Below are 22468 nucleotides of genomic sequence, written 5' to 3' on the forward strand. Positions count from 1 at the left end.
TTGCGGGCGGCCTTTGCTGCGGCACGCAGAGCATTCTGGGAATTCCGGAGACGGAAATTACTTAGCTTCTCGCTGCGGGTACTGGTGGCTGTCCTGCGCCTATCTTTGATTTCTCGGGTTAGGAGCTCCAAAGCCTTCTGCCAATATGTATGACGCAGACGAGGGTAGGTGAACACTCAAAACACATTTCGCGGGGACTCATTTAAAAAGGGAAGCGGGGGGTACTGGGTGGAGGGAGTTTTGAGGCTCTCTCCCTCGTCCGTCGCAGGCAGTTCCTTGTCGTGTTCCCCACACACCTCAGGCCCGGAACCAAGCTGGGCTTGCGGGAGGCGCAGGGTCAGGGAACGTGTGTTCATGTTTCCAGTCGTGTTCGTTCTGGTTCTCTCCACCGTCTCCTTCTGTCCAGTCTGATATCACCTTTCATATTTGAACTTGAAGGAGCTCCCCTCCGCCTTTCAGTTTAAGGTCGCAGTCGATTTATTGAGTAGCTGGATTTTTGAGCACCAGTCTTATGCCTCACATTGTATTAGGCTCTGGAAATACAGCGGGGACAAAGGATTTTGGAGGGGGAGGGTTGGTCTAGTTTGGCTTTCCTTCTTATCTATTAGTCTTTAAGTAAGTTGCTTTAAAAGATGGCCTTTAAATCTCCCACAGGATAACATAGTTCTCAGGTTATATGTATTCCGCTGAACAGGGCCAATTTATCTTTTTACTTTTCACATATGTTATTCTTAGTCATGCCTAATGTATTTTTTTTTTCTTCCTTTTGGTACCTGGGATGGTGTCCATGGTTTAGTCATTGAGCCAAGTCCCCAGCCGTTTTTTATTTTGAGGCAGGGTCTCATAAAGTTGTCTGGGGCCTCACTAACTTGCTGAGGCTGGCTTTGAACTTGAGATCTTCCTGCCTCAGCCTCTTGTGTCACTGGGCTTAGTGGAGTGCACCACCACACCTGTCTTTGAATGTATTTTTAAAGTTCCCTCTCCCTTCTCCACTTCTATTATTTCAGATTTTTTTTTTCTCTTTTAAGCTCCCAATTCTCTGTCCTCCTCTCACATTTCTCATTCTCTTAGCCATCTCATAAAGAAAATAGAAGCAAAAAGTTAAACTTTTGAAGTTGCTGAGACATCTCAGTCTCATTTATAGCTTTTGTCCAGAAATCTTATATTCTCTACTTTTTAACTACTATCTCAGTGGAAGAAAAATTCAAGAGAAGTTTTTTTATAGCTTACTTTTTTGAGTGGGTAATATATTCTCATCACTCACAAGCTGGAAAATAAGAGTGTTGAAAAGTATCAGGTCTCATTTTTGTTTTCCAACTGCCCAGTTTGAACCCTCTCCACAGGTGATACTGTTTTTAGATTTTTTTTTTTGGTACCAGGGATTGAACCCAGGGGCACTTAACTACTGAGCTACATCCCCAGCCCTTTTTTCATATTAGAGACAGCGTCTCACTGAGTTGCTTAGGGCCTTGCTAAGTTGCAAGGCTGAGGCTGGGTTTGAACTCTCAATCCTCCTTATCTCAGCCTTGCTAGTGGCTGGGATTATAGGTGAATAGAATAGAATAGAATAATTATATGCTTGGCTTGTTCTATTCTCAGATTCTTGACATTTATTATATGGCCTAGGGATGTAACTCAGTGGTAGAGCACTTACTTAGTGTGGATGAGGCCTTGGGTTTAATCCCAGTGCCATCAAAAAAACAAACAAACAAAAAAAACAGTTTAACTTCTTTGTTTTTTTAATGCATATTTAAGCAAATATAAATTGGGTTCTATTTTTCCCCTTTTTACAAACAAAAAAGTAACAGTCACACTTTTCAGCACTTTGGTTTTTGTAATATGAGTAGGGGTTTTCCTATTACTACATAGAGTATTCTCATCACCCCAAAGCTATTGAGTGTGTATGGATGTACCATAACTTAAGTAGTCTCTTATTGAAGGATATTAATAATCAGTACTGTAGTGAATTATCTTGTACATAATCATTTTGCTCAAATGTTTGTAGGATAGATTCCTAGATAATAGAATTGTCAGGTTGAATGATATGTGTGTTAAAAACATTTTTAGATGGTGCCAGGTGACCATTATAGTACTAATTTACATTGTACTAATTTACATTCTCAGCAGTGTTTAGTAATCCTGTGGAAAGTAAGTTTATCAAAGCTACTACAGCAGTGAGTCTACCTTTGATTTGTGCAGACCTTCCTCCAAAATCTTTATTAGGTATATCCTTATCAGTTTTCACCTGCTTCTTTTCAACCTGGCTTCTTTCTATGTGAAAATGTCAAATCTCACTTGTTTGTAGGAAAACAAGTTAAACTCTTTTCATTGTTTGCTTTTTCTTCCAATATTTTGTTTTTCTCATCGCAGCCAAGCTTTGCCTTATTTCCAATTTCCATCTTTCAGGGTCTCCTTAACCCATGCTAGTCTGATTCTTCTGGTGCTGCTACCTTTAAACAACTCTTACCAGATTACTTATGACTTCTTAGTTGATAAATCAGATGGGCATTTAAAGTGTCATTTAAAAAGTCTTATCTATAACTATGTGGTATCCAACATTGTTGACAGACTTCCTCCTGGAAATTCATTCATCTCTTCTTCTACATCACTTTCACTTGATTCTTCTTACCTGTTTGACTTTCCTTCTCATTCTCTTTTATTATTCACATTCTTCCTGGGTGATCTTATCCATTCTTTTATGACTTCAGTTACTGCCTGTCTGTGTGTGTCTTTTGGATATGTATTCCCAATTCAGATATTCTGCATACTAACTACTATTAGACGTCTGGGATGTCACCCAGGCTCTTTAAACTCATCACTGCCTAAACTGAGTTCATTGTGTTCTTTTATCCAGTCTCCTTCCAAAGCCTTTGCCTTCTGTGTCCTCCATTTCGGTGAATGGTACTACCCTCTTATTTCTGGTTGTGGAAGCCAGAAGCCTTGGCATTGTATTTTAGTTTTTAGAGAATCTGGCCCCAAATTCCTGTCCTTAAGTGATCCTCCTGACTTAGCCTCCTGAATCACTGGGATTAGAGGCACACATAACTGCTCTTAACTCCTTGGGAATCAGTTTTAATTCCTGTTTGTTGCTCTTGTATCTAATTAACCATCAGGTTTTGATGATCAGAGTCTTCTAAATATGTCATATCTGAGTCACTTCTCTTTGTCCCCATTGCCACATTCTTGTTCATGCTACCACCAGCTCTTGGCAAGAACACTCCTGATTTGTGTTGTTCTGGTCTTCTCCAAGCTACTCTGCACACTGGGCATAGTGATCTTTCAGAAGTGACATCTGATCTAGCCATACCCCTATTCAAATCTTAGAGTGGTCTCTCAAACCTCTGTTGGTGTAAACCAAATTTGTCTCACTCCCCTTCTAACTTCACTCTCCTGCTTCAGTGGCCTTCTTTCCATGAATATGCCATATGTCTTTCATTATGGAGTCTTTTGCACAAGCTTTTTTTACCGCTTGAAATACTTCTTTCTTTACTCCTTACCTTCACAATCTCATTTTTGCCTAATTTACTGTTCTATTCATGACATGAGGTCTGTGTTTAGCTCAGCTTTTTTTTCCCCCCCCTTCATACATTGGTGGTGATGGGGATTGAACCCAGAATTGCTTTACCACAGAGCCATCTCTTTTGTTTTTCTTTTCTTTTTTTGGTACCAGAGATTGAACCCAGGGTTGCTTAACCAGTGAGCCACATCCCCATCCCTTTTTTATATATATTTTTTTAGAGACAGGGCTTTACTAAGTTGCTGAGGCTACCTTCGAACCTGTGATCCTCCTGCTTCAGCTTCCTGAGCTGCTGGAATTACAGGCATGTGTCCCTGTGCCTGGCCCCTTTTCATTTTTTGAGACAGGGTCTCATTAATTTGCTTAGGATATCACTAAGTTGCTTAGGCAGGCCTTGAATTTGTGGTCCTCCTGCCTCTGCCTCCGAGTGGCTAGCTTACAGGCAAGGGCTGCTACCACACCCAGCTAGCTCAGCTTTTGAGATGTCTTCCCTGACTTCTTCAGATCCTGGTTAGAAATGTCCACATCATTTGGGCTTTATTGATTTCACTTTGTCTGTATTTCCCCAATAAGTCATAATCTCCCCAAGGATACAGCTATATTTATCTTGTTGAGGGTGGTGTCTCTAATGCTTGGGCCATAGTAGATGCTCATGCTCAAATATTTGATGATTAATTTAATAGATAAATTAATACATGAATCTCCCTCATAGGTTCATTTTCCTTCACATGACTATTAAACAGAGGTATTCCCTAATATCTTGTCTTCAGTCTTTTCCTTATGAAAATTCCCCTTATTTTCTCAACCATTTGTTCAAGATTTTGACTTTGTTTATGACATGAAACTTTTATTTGAGCTTCATATTTGTATCTAGTTACCTATGGAAAATATTTAAAGGGCTATATGATCTCAGATATATCTAAAACCTTCCTCTTCATTTCCTCTTTTTTCTGTCTTTGAATATACTTCTATATGGCAGTGATATTAACCTTTAATCTCTTATCAAAGCTAGAAATCTCTGTTATTTTTTATAACTGTCTTTCTTAACCTCACCTCCTTCCCCTTCATGCATAAGGATTAGTATTTTTTTTTTAAGTTTTATTTTGTCGATGTATCAATTTTTTTTTTTTTTTTTTGGTACCAGGGATTGAACCCAAAGGGGTGTAATCACCAAGCCACATCCCCATTTTTATATTTTTTATTAGAGACAGGGTCTTGCTGAGTTGCTTAGGGCCTTGCTAAATTGCTGAGGCTGGCTTTGAACTCGAGATCCTCCTGCTTCAACTTCCTGAACTACTGGGATTGGGGCGGGTGCCCGTGCACCCGGGTGGATATGTATCAGAATTTTAATCTAAAGCTTATAAATTTTGTAGACTGTATGTATAAATCAGAATAAAATCCCAAAGTATAGCACACTTATTCTTTTATAGAAGAAAATGGGACTAATACTTGAGGACCAGTGCATAATGATTTTTCCGGTGCCTGTTGTTTAAATTACTATTGGCTGTATAACTGCCCCCAAAACTTGCTTAAAAATTACTGTTTTTGGAATCTGTGAATCTGGAATTTGAACAGGGCATTAGGCGTGACTTGTCTCTGCCCCACAGTGTTGGTGGTTCAACAGGGAAGATGCCAAGTCCTTAGTGTTGACTTGATAGTCTGTGTGTGTGTACAGGATCTGGATGGTTTACTCACATGTCTGGCAGACTAGGAGAACTCAAAGACTAGGATTGCTCTTGTAAGTGGCTTCTTCTTGTTTGAACTTCCTCACAGGATAGAAGCCTTAGAGTAGTAATACTTTTTAATGGCAGTTCAGGGCTCCATTTGTTTTTGCAAACAAGATGAAAACTGTATTGCTTTTTCTGATGTGACTTCTGAAGTCATGCAGCATTGCTCTAGTTGCATTCTCTTATTACAGAAGAGTTGAAAATTCACTCTGATTCAAGGAGAGGATACATAGACCACTGTATCTTGATAGTAGATCACATCATGGAAGTGCAGGTGGAATGAGAAATGTGGTTGTGGTCATCTTTGGAAAATATAGTCTGTCTTACCTGTATGTGTATGAAATGTTGCTGTAATAGACCATCCTTAGGGTGTTGCAAAGGTATTGGAACCTTTTTCTAGTTCTATCCTCTTAGCCTGATCTGCTTCATTCTCTGAGGACCTTGTTGGTTAGAGGACTATGTCTGAGCTTTCTTCTACTTATCATTATCATAAGCTATAAATTAAAATTTTGTGGACTTTCTTGAGAAGATGAAAAACTTACAAATTCATGCAAAATAACATTGAAATTTGTAACAAAATTTCTTTGTATATGGGAAGAATATATGACATAGTCGTATTATTCTGTTATGTAATTAGATGAAATTTTAGGAAAATGGGGTAAATATTGCTTTTTACTGAGCTGACTTTAAGTTTGCTTAAGGTGTAAGCTAGTGGTATATTATTGCATATAATATTTTTGTTTTTGTAGATATGCAATATGATGAGGATGATGATGAAATCACCCCAGATTTATGGCAAGAAGCATGCTGGATTGTAATCAGGTAAATTTTTTAGACAAAACTGAATAAGCTTTAAAAGGCACTATAAAGCAGGGGATTTTTCTGCTTTTTCTATTCCTAATAGGTAGATGTTCTCTATGAATATGTTGTGAAAGAGTTTTTATTAACTTATTTATTTTTTTAATATTTATTTTTTAAATTTTAAGTGGACACAATATCTTTATTTTACATTGATGTGGTGCTGAGGATCGAACTCAGTGCCTCAAGCATGCTAGGCGAGCGCTCTACCACTGAGCCACAACCCCAGCCCTTAACTTATTTTTTAAGTATTTCAGACTTAAAAGAAAAGTCACATAAGGAATTCAATTATGCACTTCACTGGATTCTGTAAATGTTACCTTTATATCACATTTTCTTGGTCTCTTTTTCCTCTGTACATATTTTTTTTCTGAAACATTTATAAGTTACAGACATAAGAACAATCTTTCCCATGATCACAACACAGGGATTGAATCAGTATTGGTGTAATAATTTTCTTTAGTTGTAGACTGCCCAAATTTTGCTAGTTGTCCTACTGAAGTTTATAGAAAAATTTTAAAAACTTTTTCTTTATCTGATTCTGGGTCCGTTCTAGGACCACATATTGTGTTTTGTTTTTGTGGCTTCTTATTCGGTGTCCTTTAATCTGGAACAGTTTCTCAATCTGTCTCTATCTCAAATTTTTTTGACCTTGACAGTTTTTAAACATATAGGTCAATTACTTTTTGTCCTTTTTTTTTTATTTTTTTTAGTGGTGCTATGGTTTAAACCTATTGCCTCATGCATGCAGGCATTTTTTCTATCACTGATCCACATCTGAACCCCCTGGTAATTGTATAGAATATTCCCCCCCCCCCCCCACCACCACCACCTCAGTGCTTCCTTGGAACTAGATTTAGAAGATTACTTACTTTTGGCAGAAGTGATATTCTCTTTTAGTGTCATGTAGCAGAAGATACTTTTGTTCCATACTGTGATGTTCACTTGATTCCATGATTTTCTCTCTTTTTTTGTTTTTTTTTTTTTTTTTTTGGTGCTAGGGATTGAACCCAGGAGCGCTTAACTACTAAGCCACATCCCCAGTCCATTTTATTTATTTTTTATTTTGAGATAGGGTCTAGCTAAGTGTCTTAGGGCCTCATTACATTGCTGAGGCAGGCCTCACTAAGTTGTTGAGGCTGACCTCGAATTTGGGGTCCTCCTTTCTGAGAGGGCTGCGATTACAGGCAAACACCACCACATCCAACTTTTCACATTATTGTTAAGTGGGTAAAGTTATAATGGGTTACATATCAACCTTAATTCCCATTTAAGTGTAACTGAAATGTATTTAAATTAAGTAAAAAGCTTATATATGGGATAGCTCAGTAGTAGAGCACTTGCCTGGCCTGCAGGAGACCCTTGGTTTGATGCCCCAACACCAAAACAAACAAAAACCTTACATAGTAAAAAATGTAACTTGTAAGTGGTAAAGTAGCATCCTGAATTAAGTACTATTCCTTTAGTTTATAATGTTAATTTCTTATGACCCTTCTCTTTGATCAGCAAATTGACATTTACTTTGTATAAGCCCTGTCAGTCCAGAGTGTATATTCTTTTGGTTACCACACCCTTTTCAAAGAATACATGTTTCTGACAGTCTGCTATTTGCATTTGGAATATAAATGAATATCTTTCTTGTTTTGTTAGAAAAAGTATTTTTATCTTAAGCAAAAAATGTTATTTTCAATATATGTAGGAGATTGCTTAAGGATAATGTACTGTATTGTGAATAGTCACAGCATTTATCATTTGTTAAAAGAAATTATTTCATTTAAAATTTTTGACTGTAGATACTTTTCTATTGTCAAATGGAATTTTGTTTGACTTTTTAACATCAAGTGAGTTTTGTTTTATTTAAGTACTGGGATTCAGCCTATGTCCTTGTACATACAAGGAAAACAATTTACCACTGAGCTGTACCCCACCCCTTTTTATTTTGAGACAGGGTCTCACTGAGTGGTGAGGTTAGCCTCAAACTGAGGTTAGCTTCTTGTCTCAACCTCCTGAGTAGCTGGGATTATAGGCATGTGCTGCTATGCTTGTTATTTATTTATTTATTTTTTAATAAAAAAGAGATGGGGTCTTGCCAGGTGTGGTGGTGCATGCCTATAATCCCAGCAACTCCAGAGGCTGAGGCAGGAGGATCGCAGATTCAAAGCCAGCCTCAGCAAAAGCGAGGTGCTAAGCAACTCAGTGAGACACTGTCTCTAAATAAAATAGAAAATAAGACTGGGGATGTGGCTTAGTGATTGAGTGCCCCTAAGTTCAATCCCCAGTATCCCCCACCCTCCAAAAAAAAAAAAAAAAAGACGGGATCTTTCTGTTTGCCTAGTTTGACCTAAAACTCCAGGGGCTCAAGTGATGCTCCTGTCTCAGCCTCCCATGTAGTTGGGACTTACAGGTGCATGTCACTGCACCTGGCTAGTTGAAGATTGTTGTGTGTGTTGGTGAGGAGGGTGCTAGAGATCAAATCCAAGGCTGTATATGTACTAGACAAATGTTTGCTCTACTGCTACATTTACAGCCCGACAGAACAGCATTTTAATGAAGAACTGTTATAAAGATTTTAGCAAAAGTAGTTATGATTAGTGTCCTGAAGTAATGAAACATTTCTGTGGTTTCATGAAGATTTTTTATCTTAAATTCTCCATAGCAACCATTGTTATTTATATTAGGCAATGCTTTCCATGTGATTTTTACATATCAGTAGGTGTCCCAAATAGTTGAGAAATTTCCTTGTCCTGCTATCCCAACAGTCTGTGCTGAAAGAAAATGTCCCAATCACTAGCCTCTCTTAAAAAGTGAAAAGAAGGGCTGGGGATGTGGCTCAAGTGGTAGCGCGCTAACCTGGCGTGCATGCGGCCTGGGTTCGATCCTCAGCACCACATACAAACAAAGATGTTGTGTCCGCCAAAATAAACAAACAAACAAACAAATAAATAAATATTAAAATTCTCTCTCTCTCTCTCTCTTTAAAAAAAAAAAGTGAAAAGAAAATGCCCAAGTAATTCTTCAGGTTGCTTTATACAGGGTGGTTGTATGCTTTATTCTCTACCATAGGACCTAACTTTTAATATTGGTGGTCATCATTGATTGGATCAGGCTGAGACCTTGTTACAAAGGCACCCATTTTGTAGGCCTGTCAATGACCTGTGAGGTGATTTGATGATGCCACAGTGGGAGGCTGGTGATTAGTTGAGCTGTCATATCAGAAAATTCACGTGTGGAGCCAAGAGAATCAGTAAAGAATTACTAGGAAGAGGGGAGTAGAGGCTAAGGAGGGGTTACAAGGCGGGGGAGTTGAGACGTGGTGGTGGGGTACTTCTTCTGAGGGATGATGAGGCAATCCAGTTCTTAGGGTTATGCTCCATCTCAGAGCTCTCTAGCCTCTCTGTGCAGCTTTCCTGGGTGGTAGTGGGGAGTGTTCTGCTGACATTTCTCTTGCATTTTTATGTCTTTCTGTCTTATTATGTGTTTTTTTTCCCTATCCCTCTACTGAAAAAGTGCCTGACTGTTCCTTGTGAACAATAAGGTTCATACTTCTCTAGGACTTCACCTTGTAATTACTCTTATCTGTACTACTAACTTATCTCTCGCATTCTTCATTTTTAATACCAGTCATTGTTGAGTATTTTCACTTAAATGACTTAACATTTAACATACTAACATATTCTAAAGAGAACAATGATCTTTGTTTTTGTTATTGTTTTAGTGCTGGGGTTCTAACCCAGGACCTTGTATGTACATATTCTACACATATTCTATCAAGCAATACCGCTTAACCCCAGAACTAATGATTTTTAAACTAAAATTCATGTCTCACACATTCCCTATTTTAATTTTTTGTTTTTGTACTGGGGACTGAACCCAGGGGCGCCTAACCACTGAACACATCCCCAGCCCTTTTTTGTATTTAGAGACAGGGTCTCTCTAAGTTGCTTAGGACCTCACTGAATTGCTGAGGCTAGCTTTGAACTCAGGATCCTCCTGCCTCAGCCTCCCCAGCCACTGGGATTGCTGGCATGTACCACCATCCCAGCCCCTATTTTAGTTGTTGATATCACCCTGCTCCCTCTTACTCAAATTAAAATTTTTAAAATTTATTTTTGTGGTGCTGAAAATCGAAACCAGGGCCTCATTCATGCCAGGCAAATACTCTACCACTGAGCCATATCCTCAGCCCTTAAAATTTTTATTATTATTTTTCACTCTCCATTTTATTTTGAAACTTTTTTCAAGAAATGTTTCAAAAAGGTTGAATAAAATTTGTCTATAAAATACTTACTGCTGTGACATTATTCATTTTTTTTAGGTACCTCATGATATCTTGTTTAGTGGTTGGCATATAGTGGCTGGTACTTATGAGTGTTTGAATTGAATTATAATGAGAATGGAGAAATGTGCTAGGAAACAAACCAAGTTGAAACTGATTTTGGACTTCAATATTTTCCTAGTTCTTATTTTGATGAAAAAGGCTTGGTCAGACAACAGTTGGATTCTTTTGATGAGTTTATTCAGATGTCTGTTCAAAGAATTGTGGAAGATGCTCCACCTATTGACCTACAAGCTGAAGCTCAGCATGCTAGTGGAGAAGTTGAAGAACCGGTAAGAGAGTTATTCTAATAAAGTTACATGGATAGATGATATTTTGAAATTTCAGCACTTGGCTTAAAGGTTAAAAGTCAGTAAGAATTTTTAGCAGTGTACTTAACAGCATCTTCAGTCAACTTCTGATTTATTCTTACTAGAGATATGTTTTTGTAAGTAAATAAAAATCCTAATCCTTATTCAGATGGTGGGTATTTAATAGTTGGGAAGAAGGGACTCAAAGATGAACAACTAAGAGAAGCAAGCCAGAAATAATTGTTTTAAATAATCCTACTTCTTGGGCCAGGGATATAGCTCGGTTGGTAGAGTGCTTGCCTCACATGCACAAGGCCCTGAGTTCAAACTTATAACCATCCTGCCTTAGTCTTCCAAGTAGCTAAGATTATAGGCATGTGCCACTTCACCTAGATAAGAAAAAGTGTTAGGAGGACTTTTTCTTGATTTTTTTTTTTTCCTAATTGCATGGGATGCATTATTATAACAGTATGAGATTTGAAAAAGGAAAATCACAAGCTGAGTGTGGAGGTGCCTGTCTGTAATCCTAGTCACTTCAGAGGCTGAGGCTGGAGTATCTCCAGTTTGAGCCCAGCTTGGGTAACGTAAGTAGACCCTTCTCAAAGTACAAACAAAAGACAAAGGAAAAGCATCAAAACTTAAGTTTTATTCACATATGTGCATGTTTTAAGCATTGTTAAAATTATAGCATTGTTGAATTTATAAGTTTAGTTTTACATAATGATTGTAAAGAAATCCAAATAATGACTGTTTTATAATAATGACCAAGTAAATAATGGCCAAATAATGACCCAGATTTAGGAAAGTAGAGAGGCAGCTGTGGGATAATTGTTGGGCTTTGATTGACAAGGAAAACTGTAAAGCAAAGTGAGGTAGAGTGAGTTAGTGCCAAAGGTTGTTATTTCCAGCCATTTCAGTCATATTTCTCCATAGCTTTTATTTAAAGGGCTGGTTTGTTCTCATTCTAATTTGACATGCTACACAGAATTTTGCTTTTAAGAGTAAAAGTAATTGGCTTTTCAGGGACTGTGATGGAAAAAGGAACATAAGGTTTCTTTTTTATCTCAGTCATTTTTTTCTTCATGGTTTATGCATAAGTAGAGAGATAATAGTGTAACAGTGTATTCAAAGTGCCAGTAGAAGCAATTTGTAAAGCTTACTTATCAGAGCTTAGAAAAGAAGAGCAGAGGAGAAAGATGCTAAGGCATTTCCACAAGAAAATACTTTAGTTTGTGAAGGGGATGGGGATCAGCAATCAACCTGTGAATTTTAGGGCTGGGGTTGTGGCTCAGTGGTAGAGTGCTTGCCTAGCATGCATGAAGCACTGGGTTCTCAGCACCATATACAAATAAATAAAATAAAGGTTCATCAACCTATGAATTTTAGTTTATCCCTCTCCCCCAATAATACTGGGGATTGAACCCATGGCCTCATCTGTGGTGAGGCAAGTCCTCTACCACTAAGCTATATTCCCAGTCCTTTTTTATTTCATTTTGAGATAGGGCCTTAGTGAGTTGCCCAGGTAGTCTTTCTGCCTCAGCTTCTCAAGTAGCTGGGATCACAGGTGTGTACTACTGCACAGTACAGTTTCTGTTTTTGATCTTATTGGAAGATAAGATGGAGTCATCAGAGGTTTTGGATGATATGAGGGATTGTTGAAAGGTTGTCAGAGAATATGCAAAAAGTATTATAACTTAAGAAAGGTCACTTTGGAAATGGTATTTACTTAGAAGGGAAAGAGGCTGGAAGCAAATGAAAATCTTAGAATACTTAGAAAATCTTAGAAATCTTAGATGATTTCCTAAACTAGAGTGATAATAGGAGTGATGGATGGAGGGTTTCTTCCCCTTGGTTCAATACTCCTACCAATTCTTTTTTCCCTTTACCTATTCCAGTTTGTAAGGCTTGAGTATCAATAATTTTTACTTAGGAAAGTGTCTGCTTAGTCCCATCTTCTATGAGATTTGATGTAGAGAGAAATCCATTATCTGTTTCTCTCTGAAAAGTTATATTCTTGGATCTTGTTTAATTAGGCAGCAGATGTTAAATGAGAACTTTTTTAAAATAATTTTTAAATTTTTAGTTGTAGATGGACATAATATCTTTATTTTATTCGTTTATTTTTATGTGGTGCTGGGGACTGGACCCAGGGCCCTCACACATGTGAGGAAAGCGCTCTACCATTAAGCTACAACCCCAGCCCAAGAGAACTTTTTTGTTTGTATTTTGTTGTCGACTGAGCTTATAGTCAGCCAGGATTGGAAGTGCTCAATACTTTATATAGAATAAGAATGATTAAGATTTTTTTGGTGTGTGTGTGTGTGTGTGTGTGTGTGTGTATTTGGTACTGGGGAGTTAACCCAGGCGTGCTTTACCACTGAGCTATATCCCCAGGCTTTTAAAAAATTTAAAAACATTTGAGACAGGGTCCTGCTAAGTTGCTGAGGCTGCCATCCTCCTATCTCAGCTTCCTGAGTTGCTGGGCCTATAGATGTGTGCCACTGTGCCCGGCTTTTTTTTTTTTTTTTTTTTTTTTCATGTATGTTTAATGGAAGAGTTAGATTTATTTTTTTCTAATATTCTATTGATTAGATTTGAACACCATTCAAAATGTCAATTTATTTTTGTTCTCTGGTCATTTTGTACTTTTGATCCTAACCAAAGAGAGGGTATGAAACTGTATAGGTCATTAATAAAATTCATACTAGTTTATATTAGTCAAAAAAACCTGTGTATACTTTTTATTTACCTATGGCATATTAAATCATTTTTTTTCTGCCTTAAGAAAGCAATTAGGTATAAAACTATATACATATAGTTTGTTGACTTTGAAGAGTCCTCATATCAATAAAATAGATTAATTTTGCCAGTTTGAAGAGCTAATTTTACTTAAAATATTAATGTCAGTTAAAATGGAATAATTAAAATGTTTATGGGAAAAATTATTTACCTTTTTCATGTTTCTTGTTTAATTTCAGCCAAGGTATTTGTTAAAGTTTGAACAAATTTACCTCTCCAAGCCTACCCATTGGGAAAGAGATGGTGCTCCTTCACCAATGATGCCAAATGAGGCCAGATTAAGAAATCTCACGTAAGAAAGATTTTTTTCCTTGTAATCAACTGATACTGAAATAGAAACCAGTTGAGGATTTGCATTTTAGCAAATACCTTACTGTTGCTCAGCTGTGACCCATTTCTATTTTCAAAGGTATTCTGCTCCACTTTATGTTGACATAACAAAAACAGTCATTAAAGAAGGTGAAGAACAACTTCAGACTCAGCATCAGAAAACTTTTATAGGAAAAATTCCAATTATGTTGCGTTCAACTTACTGCCTATTGAATGGCTTAACAGATCGTGATCTTTGTGAGTTAAATGAATGCCCTTTGGATCCTGGTGGCTATTTTATTATTAATGGATCTGAAAAGGTATAGTAACATTATTTTAAAACATTACAAAATGATAGTTAAATTTAAATCATTAAAGTTGAAGTTAAAAAGTCGACTTTCATACAAGGTAACCAGAAAGTAGAGGTTAAAATGATATATTTTTATGAAGCATTTATGCAAAATGGAGTTTGTAAAGTTCAAGAATTGATGTTTCTCTGTGAGCCTTTATGATCAAGTTAAATTAAGGTGCACATTTTACTTTTCATATGTCAAAGACCTTTTGGGTTTCATGGTTGTAACTTCCTTATTGCCCATATAGGTTCTGATTGCCCAAGAGAAAATGGCAACAAACACAGTTTATGTGTTTGCCAAAAAGGATTCTAAATATGCCTACACAGGAGAGTGTAGGTCATGTCTGGAGAATTCTTCCCGACCTACCAGTACTATATGGGTTAGCATGCTGGCAAGAGGAGGGCAGGTAAGGTCTGGGATATGGTGTGTTGTTTTTGTTTATTCCTTTGTGCCTTGTTTCATAATTTATCAGATGGAATTCTTAGTCAAAAAGCTTCTCGGGAACATATTATTGGTGTTACATGTTAGATATTATTATATTGTCATGTAACAGATTCCCCCAGCAGCAACACTTATCATCATGTAGTATCTGTGGGTCAGGAATCTGGGTGCAGCTTAACTGGGTCCTCTGGCTGAGTCTCTCTCATTAGGTATTTGCCTAGGCTACAGACATTTCAAGGCTTAGTCACATAATTGTTGGCAGGATGCAGTTCTTTACTGTCCATTGTACAGTTTCAGGTCTTTGCTGGCTATTGGTCGGAAGCTTCTGTCAGTTTCTTGTCATGTGGGCCTCTCCATTCAGTAGCTGACAATAAGAAAACTTTCTTCTTCATAGCGAGCAAGCACAAAAAGCATATAGAACTAGGCATTTGTGTGTAATTCCACCAGCTTCGGAGGTTGAGGCAGGAAGATCATAAATTTGAGGCCAGCCTGAGAAACTTAGCAAGACCTTGTCTCAAAAAAAAAAAAAAAAAAAAAGAAAGGGGTGGTGCTAAGGATGTGGTAGACCTCCCACGTAATCCTTGGTATGGGAAGAGGGGCTGGCAGAAGACCTAGAGAGTAAAAGCAAGATGGAACCAGTCTTTTATAACTTACTTAGAGAAGCAGCATCCTATCATAAATTTTTGATATTCTTTGTGGTACTTGGGAATGTACCCAGGAATGCTCTACTACTAGCTACATGCCCAGTTTTTTTCTTTCTTTCTTTTCTTTTTTTTTTTTTAATTTAAAAAGTTATATTAGTGCATTATAGTTATACATATAGTGAGGTTCATTTTGACTTATTCATAAATTCATATAACATAGTTTTGTGCATTTCACATCTCTGCTCTTTTTTATTTTGAGACAGTCTTGCTAAGTTGCCAAGACGAGCCTCAGACTTGCTCTCTTCTCACCCGCTAGGATTGTGGGCATGTGCTGCCATGTTAGACTAGAAGATAGCCTTTGTCCGAGCTGAATGGAATAGATTGAATAGCAGTTGATGAGTAGATAATTTGAATTAGTGGTTCTTAATTAAAAGTTCACATCAATAGTCTTAAGACTCTGAAGTATAAAAGATTCGACACCCCCGCCCCTTGACCAAATGATGGGGATGGTGGCAGTGGTGGAATAGGGGCTAGGTATAAGTAGTTGGAAAAAGGTCCTCAGGTGATTGTCATGTACATGGGAATAATTGGCTAGGATTTTGGAGAGGACCAAGATATGAATAAAATTTATTAAGGATATTATGTTGGCAACTCTGGACAAAATGTAGGGTTGTGAGGCCAAGAGAAGGTAAGGTGAATTTAAAGTGGAGAAGTATGACTAAACCAAGCAGCCAGCTATGCCAGTGTAGGCTAATCACTTACTTTGTTTTTTTATGTGCATAAAATTAAAGAGGAAGAAGCTGGAAATAAGAAGCTTAAATGTAAGAGTCTGTTTGTTATTTCTGAAGCATTATTCAAATAAGGAGATACCTCACAGAACAACTCTGATCTAATATTTAGCTTTTATTATGTACTTAGCCTTTTCTGTATTTGTTTATTCATGTCTGTGCTTTTACCCCTCGTCTTTTTCTTTCTTCCAAAGTCCTCCCCAGACCCCAAGGTGGAGGGGACAGAAAGGTATCAGTTGTATTTATATTCTTTGGCAGCCAAAATATCATTTCCAAATGTGGTATTTGGTTAATTCTTAGGGAATCTTGACAGGCTGGCGGAAGAGAATGGAAGTTCTATATGGTTTAAATGACCAGGCTGTCTATAAAATTAGTCAACTTATTTCAGTGGTTTTGGAAAGCAGTCATAGGAGGTCCTCAGATTATGGGGAGGCATGGTTTTTTTGAAATACATGAAAGTAAATGGTTTGCTTGCTGTCTCCATTTTTTTGTTTTTTGGTGGTACTGAGGATTGAACTCTGAGGTGCTTTACCACTGAGCTTACCCCTTTTTATTTTTGATTTTGAGACAGGGTTTCACTAAGTTGCTGAGACTGGTCTGGACTTTGCTAGGGCTGGCCTCAAACTTATAAACTTTCTGCCTCAGCTTTCTGAGTAGCTGAAATTTAAATGTTTTTTTGGGTGCTTTTTTATTTCTGAGCTCTTGTATATTTGTGTTCTAATAGTGTTTTATTTTTCTAGGGTGCAAAAAAGAGTGCTATTGGTCAGCGCATCGTGGCAACTCTACCGTATATCAAGCAAGAAGTTCCCATCATTATTGTGTTTAGAGCATTAGGTTTTGTGTCTGATAGAGATATCCTAGAACATATTATTTATGATTTTGAAGATCCAGAAATGATGGAAATGGTAATGTGAAAACAGAATGTATTCATAGTATCTGATAAAAATTCAAGCCAGGTGTGGTGTCGCATGTTCGTAATCCAAGTGACTTGGGAGGCTGAGGCAGGAGGATCACGAGTTCAAAGCCAGCCTCAGCAATTTAGTGAGGCACTTAGCAACTCAGTGACACCCTGTCTTTAAGTAAAATATAAAAAAGGGTGGGGGGGCTGGAGTTGTGGTTCTGCCGTGGAGCGCTCACCTAGCACGTGTGAGGTGCTGCTTTTGATCCTCAGCACCACATATAAATAGATAAATAAAATAAAGCTATTGTGTCCAACTACAACTAGAAAAACATAGAAAAAGATTTTTTTTAAAAGGGTGGGGGGGGGCTGGGGATGTGGCTCAAGCGGTAGAGCGCTTGCCTGGCATGTGTGCGGCCCGGGTTCGATCCTCAGCACCACATACAAACAAAGATGTTGTGTCCGCTGATAACTAAAAGATAAATATTAAAATATTTTTTCTCTCTCTCAAAAAAAAAAAAGGGTGGGGATGTGGCCCAGTGGTTAAGTACCCCTGGATTTCATCCCCGGTTCCAAAACCTCCAAACAGCAGAAAGCTGTAGTGAGAAGTATTTTTTTGGCTGTTACAAATCTCATGTATAGGGTTGGGGTTGTGGCTCAGTGGTAGAGTGCCTGCCTAGCGTGCACGGAGTGCTGAGTTCAATCCTCAGCACCACATAAAATAAAATAAAGATGTTGTGTCCACCTAAAACTAAAAAATAAATTTAAAAAAAAAATCAAAACAAAAACAACAGCAACAACAAAAAAAACAAATCTCATGTAGTGAAAGCCACCTTTCCTGTCTAGGCCTCTCTCCTGACAGTTCAGTATAAAATAGACATGAAGAGTAGAGACAGTCAAAAGTTCAATGGCAGCCCCATGAAGAAAGCAGTATTCTATTCTATAGTGTATTCTTCACTCAGATTCAGTTGTTAACTTGACCACATTTGCTTTATTGTTCTGTTTATGTATTTACATTACTTTTTTTTTTTTTTTTTTGAATCAGTTGAGAGTAAGTTAATAGGCCTCTTTACTCCTAACACTTCAACGTCTATTTCCTAAGAACCAAGGTGTTCACTTACATAATCATAGTATAATTACTAAAATCAAGAAATTTAATGTGGGCTGGGGATGTGGCTCAAGCGGCAGCACGCTCGACTTGGCATGCGTGCGGCCCGGGTTCGATTCTCAGCACCACATACGAACGGAGATGTGTTGTCCGCCGAAAACTAAAAAATAAATATTAAAAAAAAAATCCTCTCTTTAAAAAAAAAAAAAAAGAAATTTAATGTAGATGTAATACTATTAATATGTAGATCTTTTTATAAATTTTATATTTGTTTTGTTATATATGACAGTAGAATGCATTTATGCACTTTGATATATTATACATAGATGATTTCTCATTTTTTCTGATTGTACATGTTGTAGAATCACATTGGTCATGAGGTAATAATGTTTGTTTCATTCTACTATCCTTCTTATCCCCATATCTCCTCCCCTTGCCTCCCTTCAGTCCCCTCTACCGAATCTAAGGTAATTTTATTCTTCCCTACTGCCCTCGCCCACTGTGAATTAGATCTGCATATCAGATAAAACATTGGGCTTTGGTTTTTTGGGATTAGCTTATTTTGCTTAGCTTGATATTCTCTAACTCCATCCATTTATGGCAAATGCCATAATTTCATTCTTCTTTAAAGCTGAATAATATTTGATTGAATATATATACCACATTTTCTTTTCCATTGATCTATTGAAGGACACCTAGGTTGGTTCCATAGTTTAGCTATTGTGAATTGAGCTGCAATAAGCATTGAAGTGGCTGCATCACTGTAGTACGCTGATTTTAAGTCATTTAGGTATAAACCAAGGAGTGGGATGGTTGGATCAAATGGTGGTTCTCTTCCAAGTTTTCTGAGGAATCTCCATACTGCTTTCCATAGTGGTTGCACCAATTTTCAGTCCCATCAGCAGTGTATGAATACCTTTTCCCCCACATCTTTGCCAACACTTATTCTTTTTCTTTTAAGTTAATTTATTTATTTTAATTAGGTATATATGACAACAGAATGCATTTTGTACACAATTGCAGCACAACTTTTCATTTTTTTGGTTGTACATGATGTGTTGCCTGTATGCTTGATGATTGCCATTCTGACTGGGGTGAAATGAAATCTTAGATATTTACTAATTGTTCCCATAATATCTTGTTTTTTCCCTCTTGTACTGGGGATTAAACTTAGGGGCATTGTACCACTAAGCCAAAGCCCCATTTGTGTGTGTGTATGTGCATGCACGTATGCAGTGTTAGGGATCAAACTCAGGGCCTTGAGCATGCTAGGCAAGTGTTCTACCACTGAGCCATATCCCGAACTCCCATATTTGTTTTTATATTTTGAGACAGTCTTGTGAAGTTGCCCAGGATGGCCTGGAAAATGAAATCCTCCTGCCTCAGCCTCCTGAGTCATTGGGATTACAAGGTGCCCCACCAGGTCCAATAATATCTTTAAAAAAAAAAAAATTTTTTAGTGTAGTTGGACACAATACCCTTTATTTTATCAATTTATTTTTATGTGGTGCTGAGGATCGAACCCAGCGCCTTGAATGTGCTAGGCAAGCACTCTACTGCTGAGTCAAAACCCCAGCACCAGTAATATCCTTATTAGCATTTTTTTTTTCTTAGATTATCATTCATTGCATTTTTTTATTTATTTGTTTTGGTACTAGGGATTTAATCCAGGGTGCTGTACTACTGAGCTATATCCCCAGCCCTTTTTATTTTTTATTTTGAGATAGAATCTTACTAAGTTGCTGAGGGCCTCGATAAGTTACCAAGGCTGGCCTTGAACTTGTGATCCTCCTGCATCAGTCTCCCCAGTTGCTGGGATGACATGCATGGATCACTGTGCCCTTTTGCATTTTGTTTTTCTATGTCTCTCTTAAATTTTCGTCTGCCTCTCTTTGTCTTTTTTTTTTTTTTTTACAATATTTTTTTAGTTGTCAATGGACCTTTATTTTATTTATTAATATGCGGTGCTGAGAATCGAACCCAGTGCTTCACATATGCTAGGCAAGTGCTCTTCCACTGAGCCACCACACTAGCACTCTCTGTCTTTTAGAACACTTAAATTTGAAGAGAAGGTAGGTCATTTAAAAATTTTTTTTTCTTGTTTTTTAATTTGTAGATAGACACAATACTTTTATTTTTATGTGGTCTGAGGATCGAACCTAGTGCCTCACACGTGCTAGGCAAGCGCTCTGCCATTGAGCCATAACCCCAGCCCTAGGCCTTTTTTTTTTTTTTTTAATGTAGAATTGCCCTCATTTGGAATTGACATATTTCTTCATGATTAGATTCAATTTAGGCACAGGTAGAACACTTGCCTAGCATATGTGAGGTCTTTGGGTTCAATCCCAATACTTGTGATTAATACCAAGATTGAAAACAGTTGACACATTTATTTATTTGTAGCTCAGTAGATTTTTATTGGATTCAGAACTTCTTTAAATATTTTTGATATCTGGAAGGAACTTTTATTATTATTATTATTATTTGCCATTGATTATTAACCTGTAAAAACAAAACAAAATTTATATTTTTATTTTTCTAGAAAGTAAAATGTATTTTTATTTATCTAGAAAGTAAAATTGCCTGTACTGATGAATGGATTTTGTTCGATATCTCTAGATCTTTGAGGTGGTTCTTCTAGTTCTAAGATTTTATAATTCCTTGATTTTCTAAAACACATATGTATTTAATTAGGTTTATAGGAATATTTGGCATGTTATTAAGTTAAATGACAGCTGACTCATTTTGAGGTGAAAATATGAATTTGAAAATAATTTTTATAATAATTATTTGACAGGTTAAACCTTCTCTTGATGAAGCTTTTGTCATTCAAGAACAGAATGTTGCATTAAATTTCATTGGTTCAAGAGGAGCAAAGCCTGGCGTTACTAAAGAGAAAAGAATTAAGTATGCAAAAGAAGTTTTACAAAAAGAAATGCTTCCTCATGTTGGTGTTAGTGATTTTTGTGAGACCAAGAAAGCATATTTCTTGGGGTATGTTAAATTTTATTGTTTTAAGTTCTAGTGTTTTTCTTAAAGCTAAAATTGTAAAGAATGATGTTTTTGATAAATATTTTGGGGAAGAAACCAAAACCAAGTGTTTTTCACTTCTTTTTTTTTTTTAGATATATGGTTCATAGGTTACTTCTGGCAGCTTTGGGTAGAAGAGAACTAGATGACAGAGATCACTATGGAAACAAAAGATTGGATCTTGCTGGGCCACTACTTGCATTCTTATTTAGAGGGTAAGATATATAGCTCCTATACTCTGAGTAGGGAGATTGACCGTAGATTAGTCATACACTTGGAGTTGCTAAGCCATCTTGGTATTGTATTATGTACTTCTGTGTTTTCTATGTTCTCTTTGCTACTTGCTCAGATTTAGTTAAGTTCATGTCTGGGAATAATATTTGTGAGCACAGTGAGTGTATTTCTTGTTTATGTTTGTTTATTTTTATTATTATTATTTTTGTATACTGAGGATTGAACCCAGGGTCACTTTACTACTGAACTACATCCCTAGTTCTTTTTATTTTTATCTTGGTAGTTACTGAGGCTGGCCTTGAACTTGTGATCCTCTTACTTCAGCCTCCAGAGCTACTGGGATTACAGGCGTGGGTGACTGTGCCCAGCTGCTGCTGCTTCTATTTTTTTTGTACTAGGTAGGGATTAAACCCAGGGGATCTTTACCATTGAGCTTTATCCCCAGCCCTTTTAATTCTTTATTTTGAGACAGTCTCACTAGGTTGCTCAGAGCCTTGTTAAATTGCTGAGGTTGGCCTTGAATTTGTGATCCTCCTGTATTAGCCTCCCAGGTTGGTGGGATTACAGGCATGCGCCACCATACCTGGTTTAAATTTTATTTTTTATTAACATTAGTATTTTGCATGTTTTGTTAGTGTGTTATAGATTAGTGTTTTTCAGCCTTTTATATTATTGTCCCATGATACTATTTTGGCACATTTTCCTATTTGCTTTGTCTGCCACATATGAATATATAGTATATGTGTGGGGTTTTTTGTTTTGTTTTGTTTTTTGTATGTGTGCCCTGCCACAATCATTTTTGCCCCCTTGTGGGCAGTATTATCTTTATTAAGAGTGCATGTTGTGGACATTTACATGTTTAAAACAATACCATTTTATTTGGCAGTATGTTTAAGAATTTACTGAAAGAAGTACGAATCTATGCACAGAAGTTTATTGATCGAGGAAAGGACTTTAACTTGGAGTTGGCGATTAAAACGCGGATAATATCTGATGGCTTAAAATATTCTTTAGCTACTGGAAACTGGGGTGACCAAAAGAAAGCTCATCAAGCCAGAGCTGGAGTATCTCAGGTAAGGGTATCAACTATGACTGTAGGATTCATAGGAAAAATGTTATAGGACTAGTAGTTTCTT

General features: G+C 37.1%; 1 protein-coding gene across 2 annotated transcripts in view; it reads left to right on the plus strand.

The window, feature by feature from the left end:
* The first annotated feature begins 9 nt into the window (after positions 1 to 9).
* Positions 10 to 22468, plus strand: part of Polr2b (RNA polymerase II subunit B) — a 45221-nt gene continuing 22762 nt past the window's right edge. Inside the window, exons 1-10 of one of the 2 annotated variants that reach the window (XM_046467739.2) lie at positions 10 to 164; positions 5994 to 6066; positions 10560 to 10710; positions 13707 to 13819; positions 13937 to 14156; positions 14437 to 14595; positions 16803 to 16967; positions 20866 to 21062; positions 21194 to 21313; positions 22219 to 22405. In XM_046467739.2, the coding sequence (XP_046323695.1) occupies positions 146 to 164; positions 5994 to 6066; positions 10560 to 10710; positions 13707 to 13819; positions 13937 to 14156; positions 14437 to 14595; positions 16803 to 16967; positions 20866 to 21062; positions 21194 to 21313; positions 22219 to 22405 (1404 nt within the window). In that variant the 5' untranslated portion in view covers positions 10 to 145. Of the gene's footprint in view, positions 165 to 5993; positions 6067 to 10559; positions 10711 to 13706; positions 13820 to 13936; positions 14157 to 14436; positions 14596 to 16802; positions 16968 to 20865; positions 21063 to 21193; positions 21314 to 22218; positions 22406 to 22468 lie in introns of those variants that run through there. The other variant, XM_058570919.1, reaches the window with a different exon arrangement.

Source organism: Marmota monax, unplaced genomic scaffold (assembly GCF_021218885.2).
Source record: "Marmota monax isolate L192 unplaced genomic scaffold, Marmota_monax_Labrador192_F-V1.1 WCK01_AAM20220418_F8-fsc00025, whole genome shotgun sequence".
Classification (NCBI taxonomy): domain Eukaryota; kingdom Metazoa; phylum Chordata; class Mammalia; order Rodentia; family Sciuridae; genus Marmota; species Marmota monax.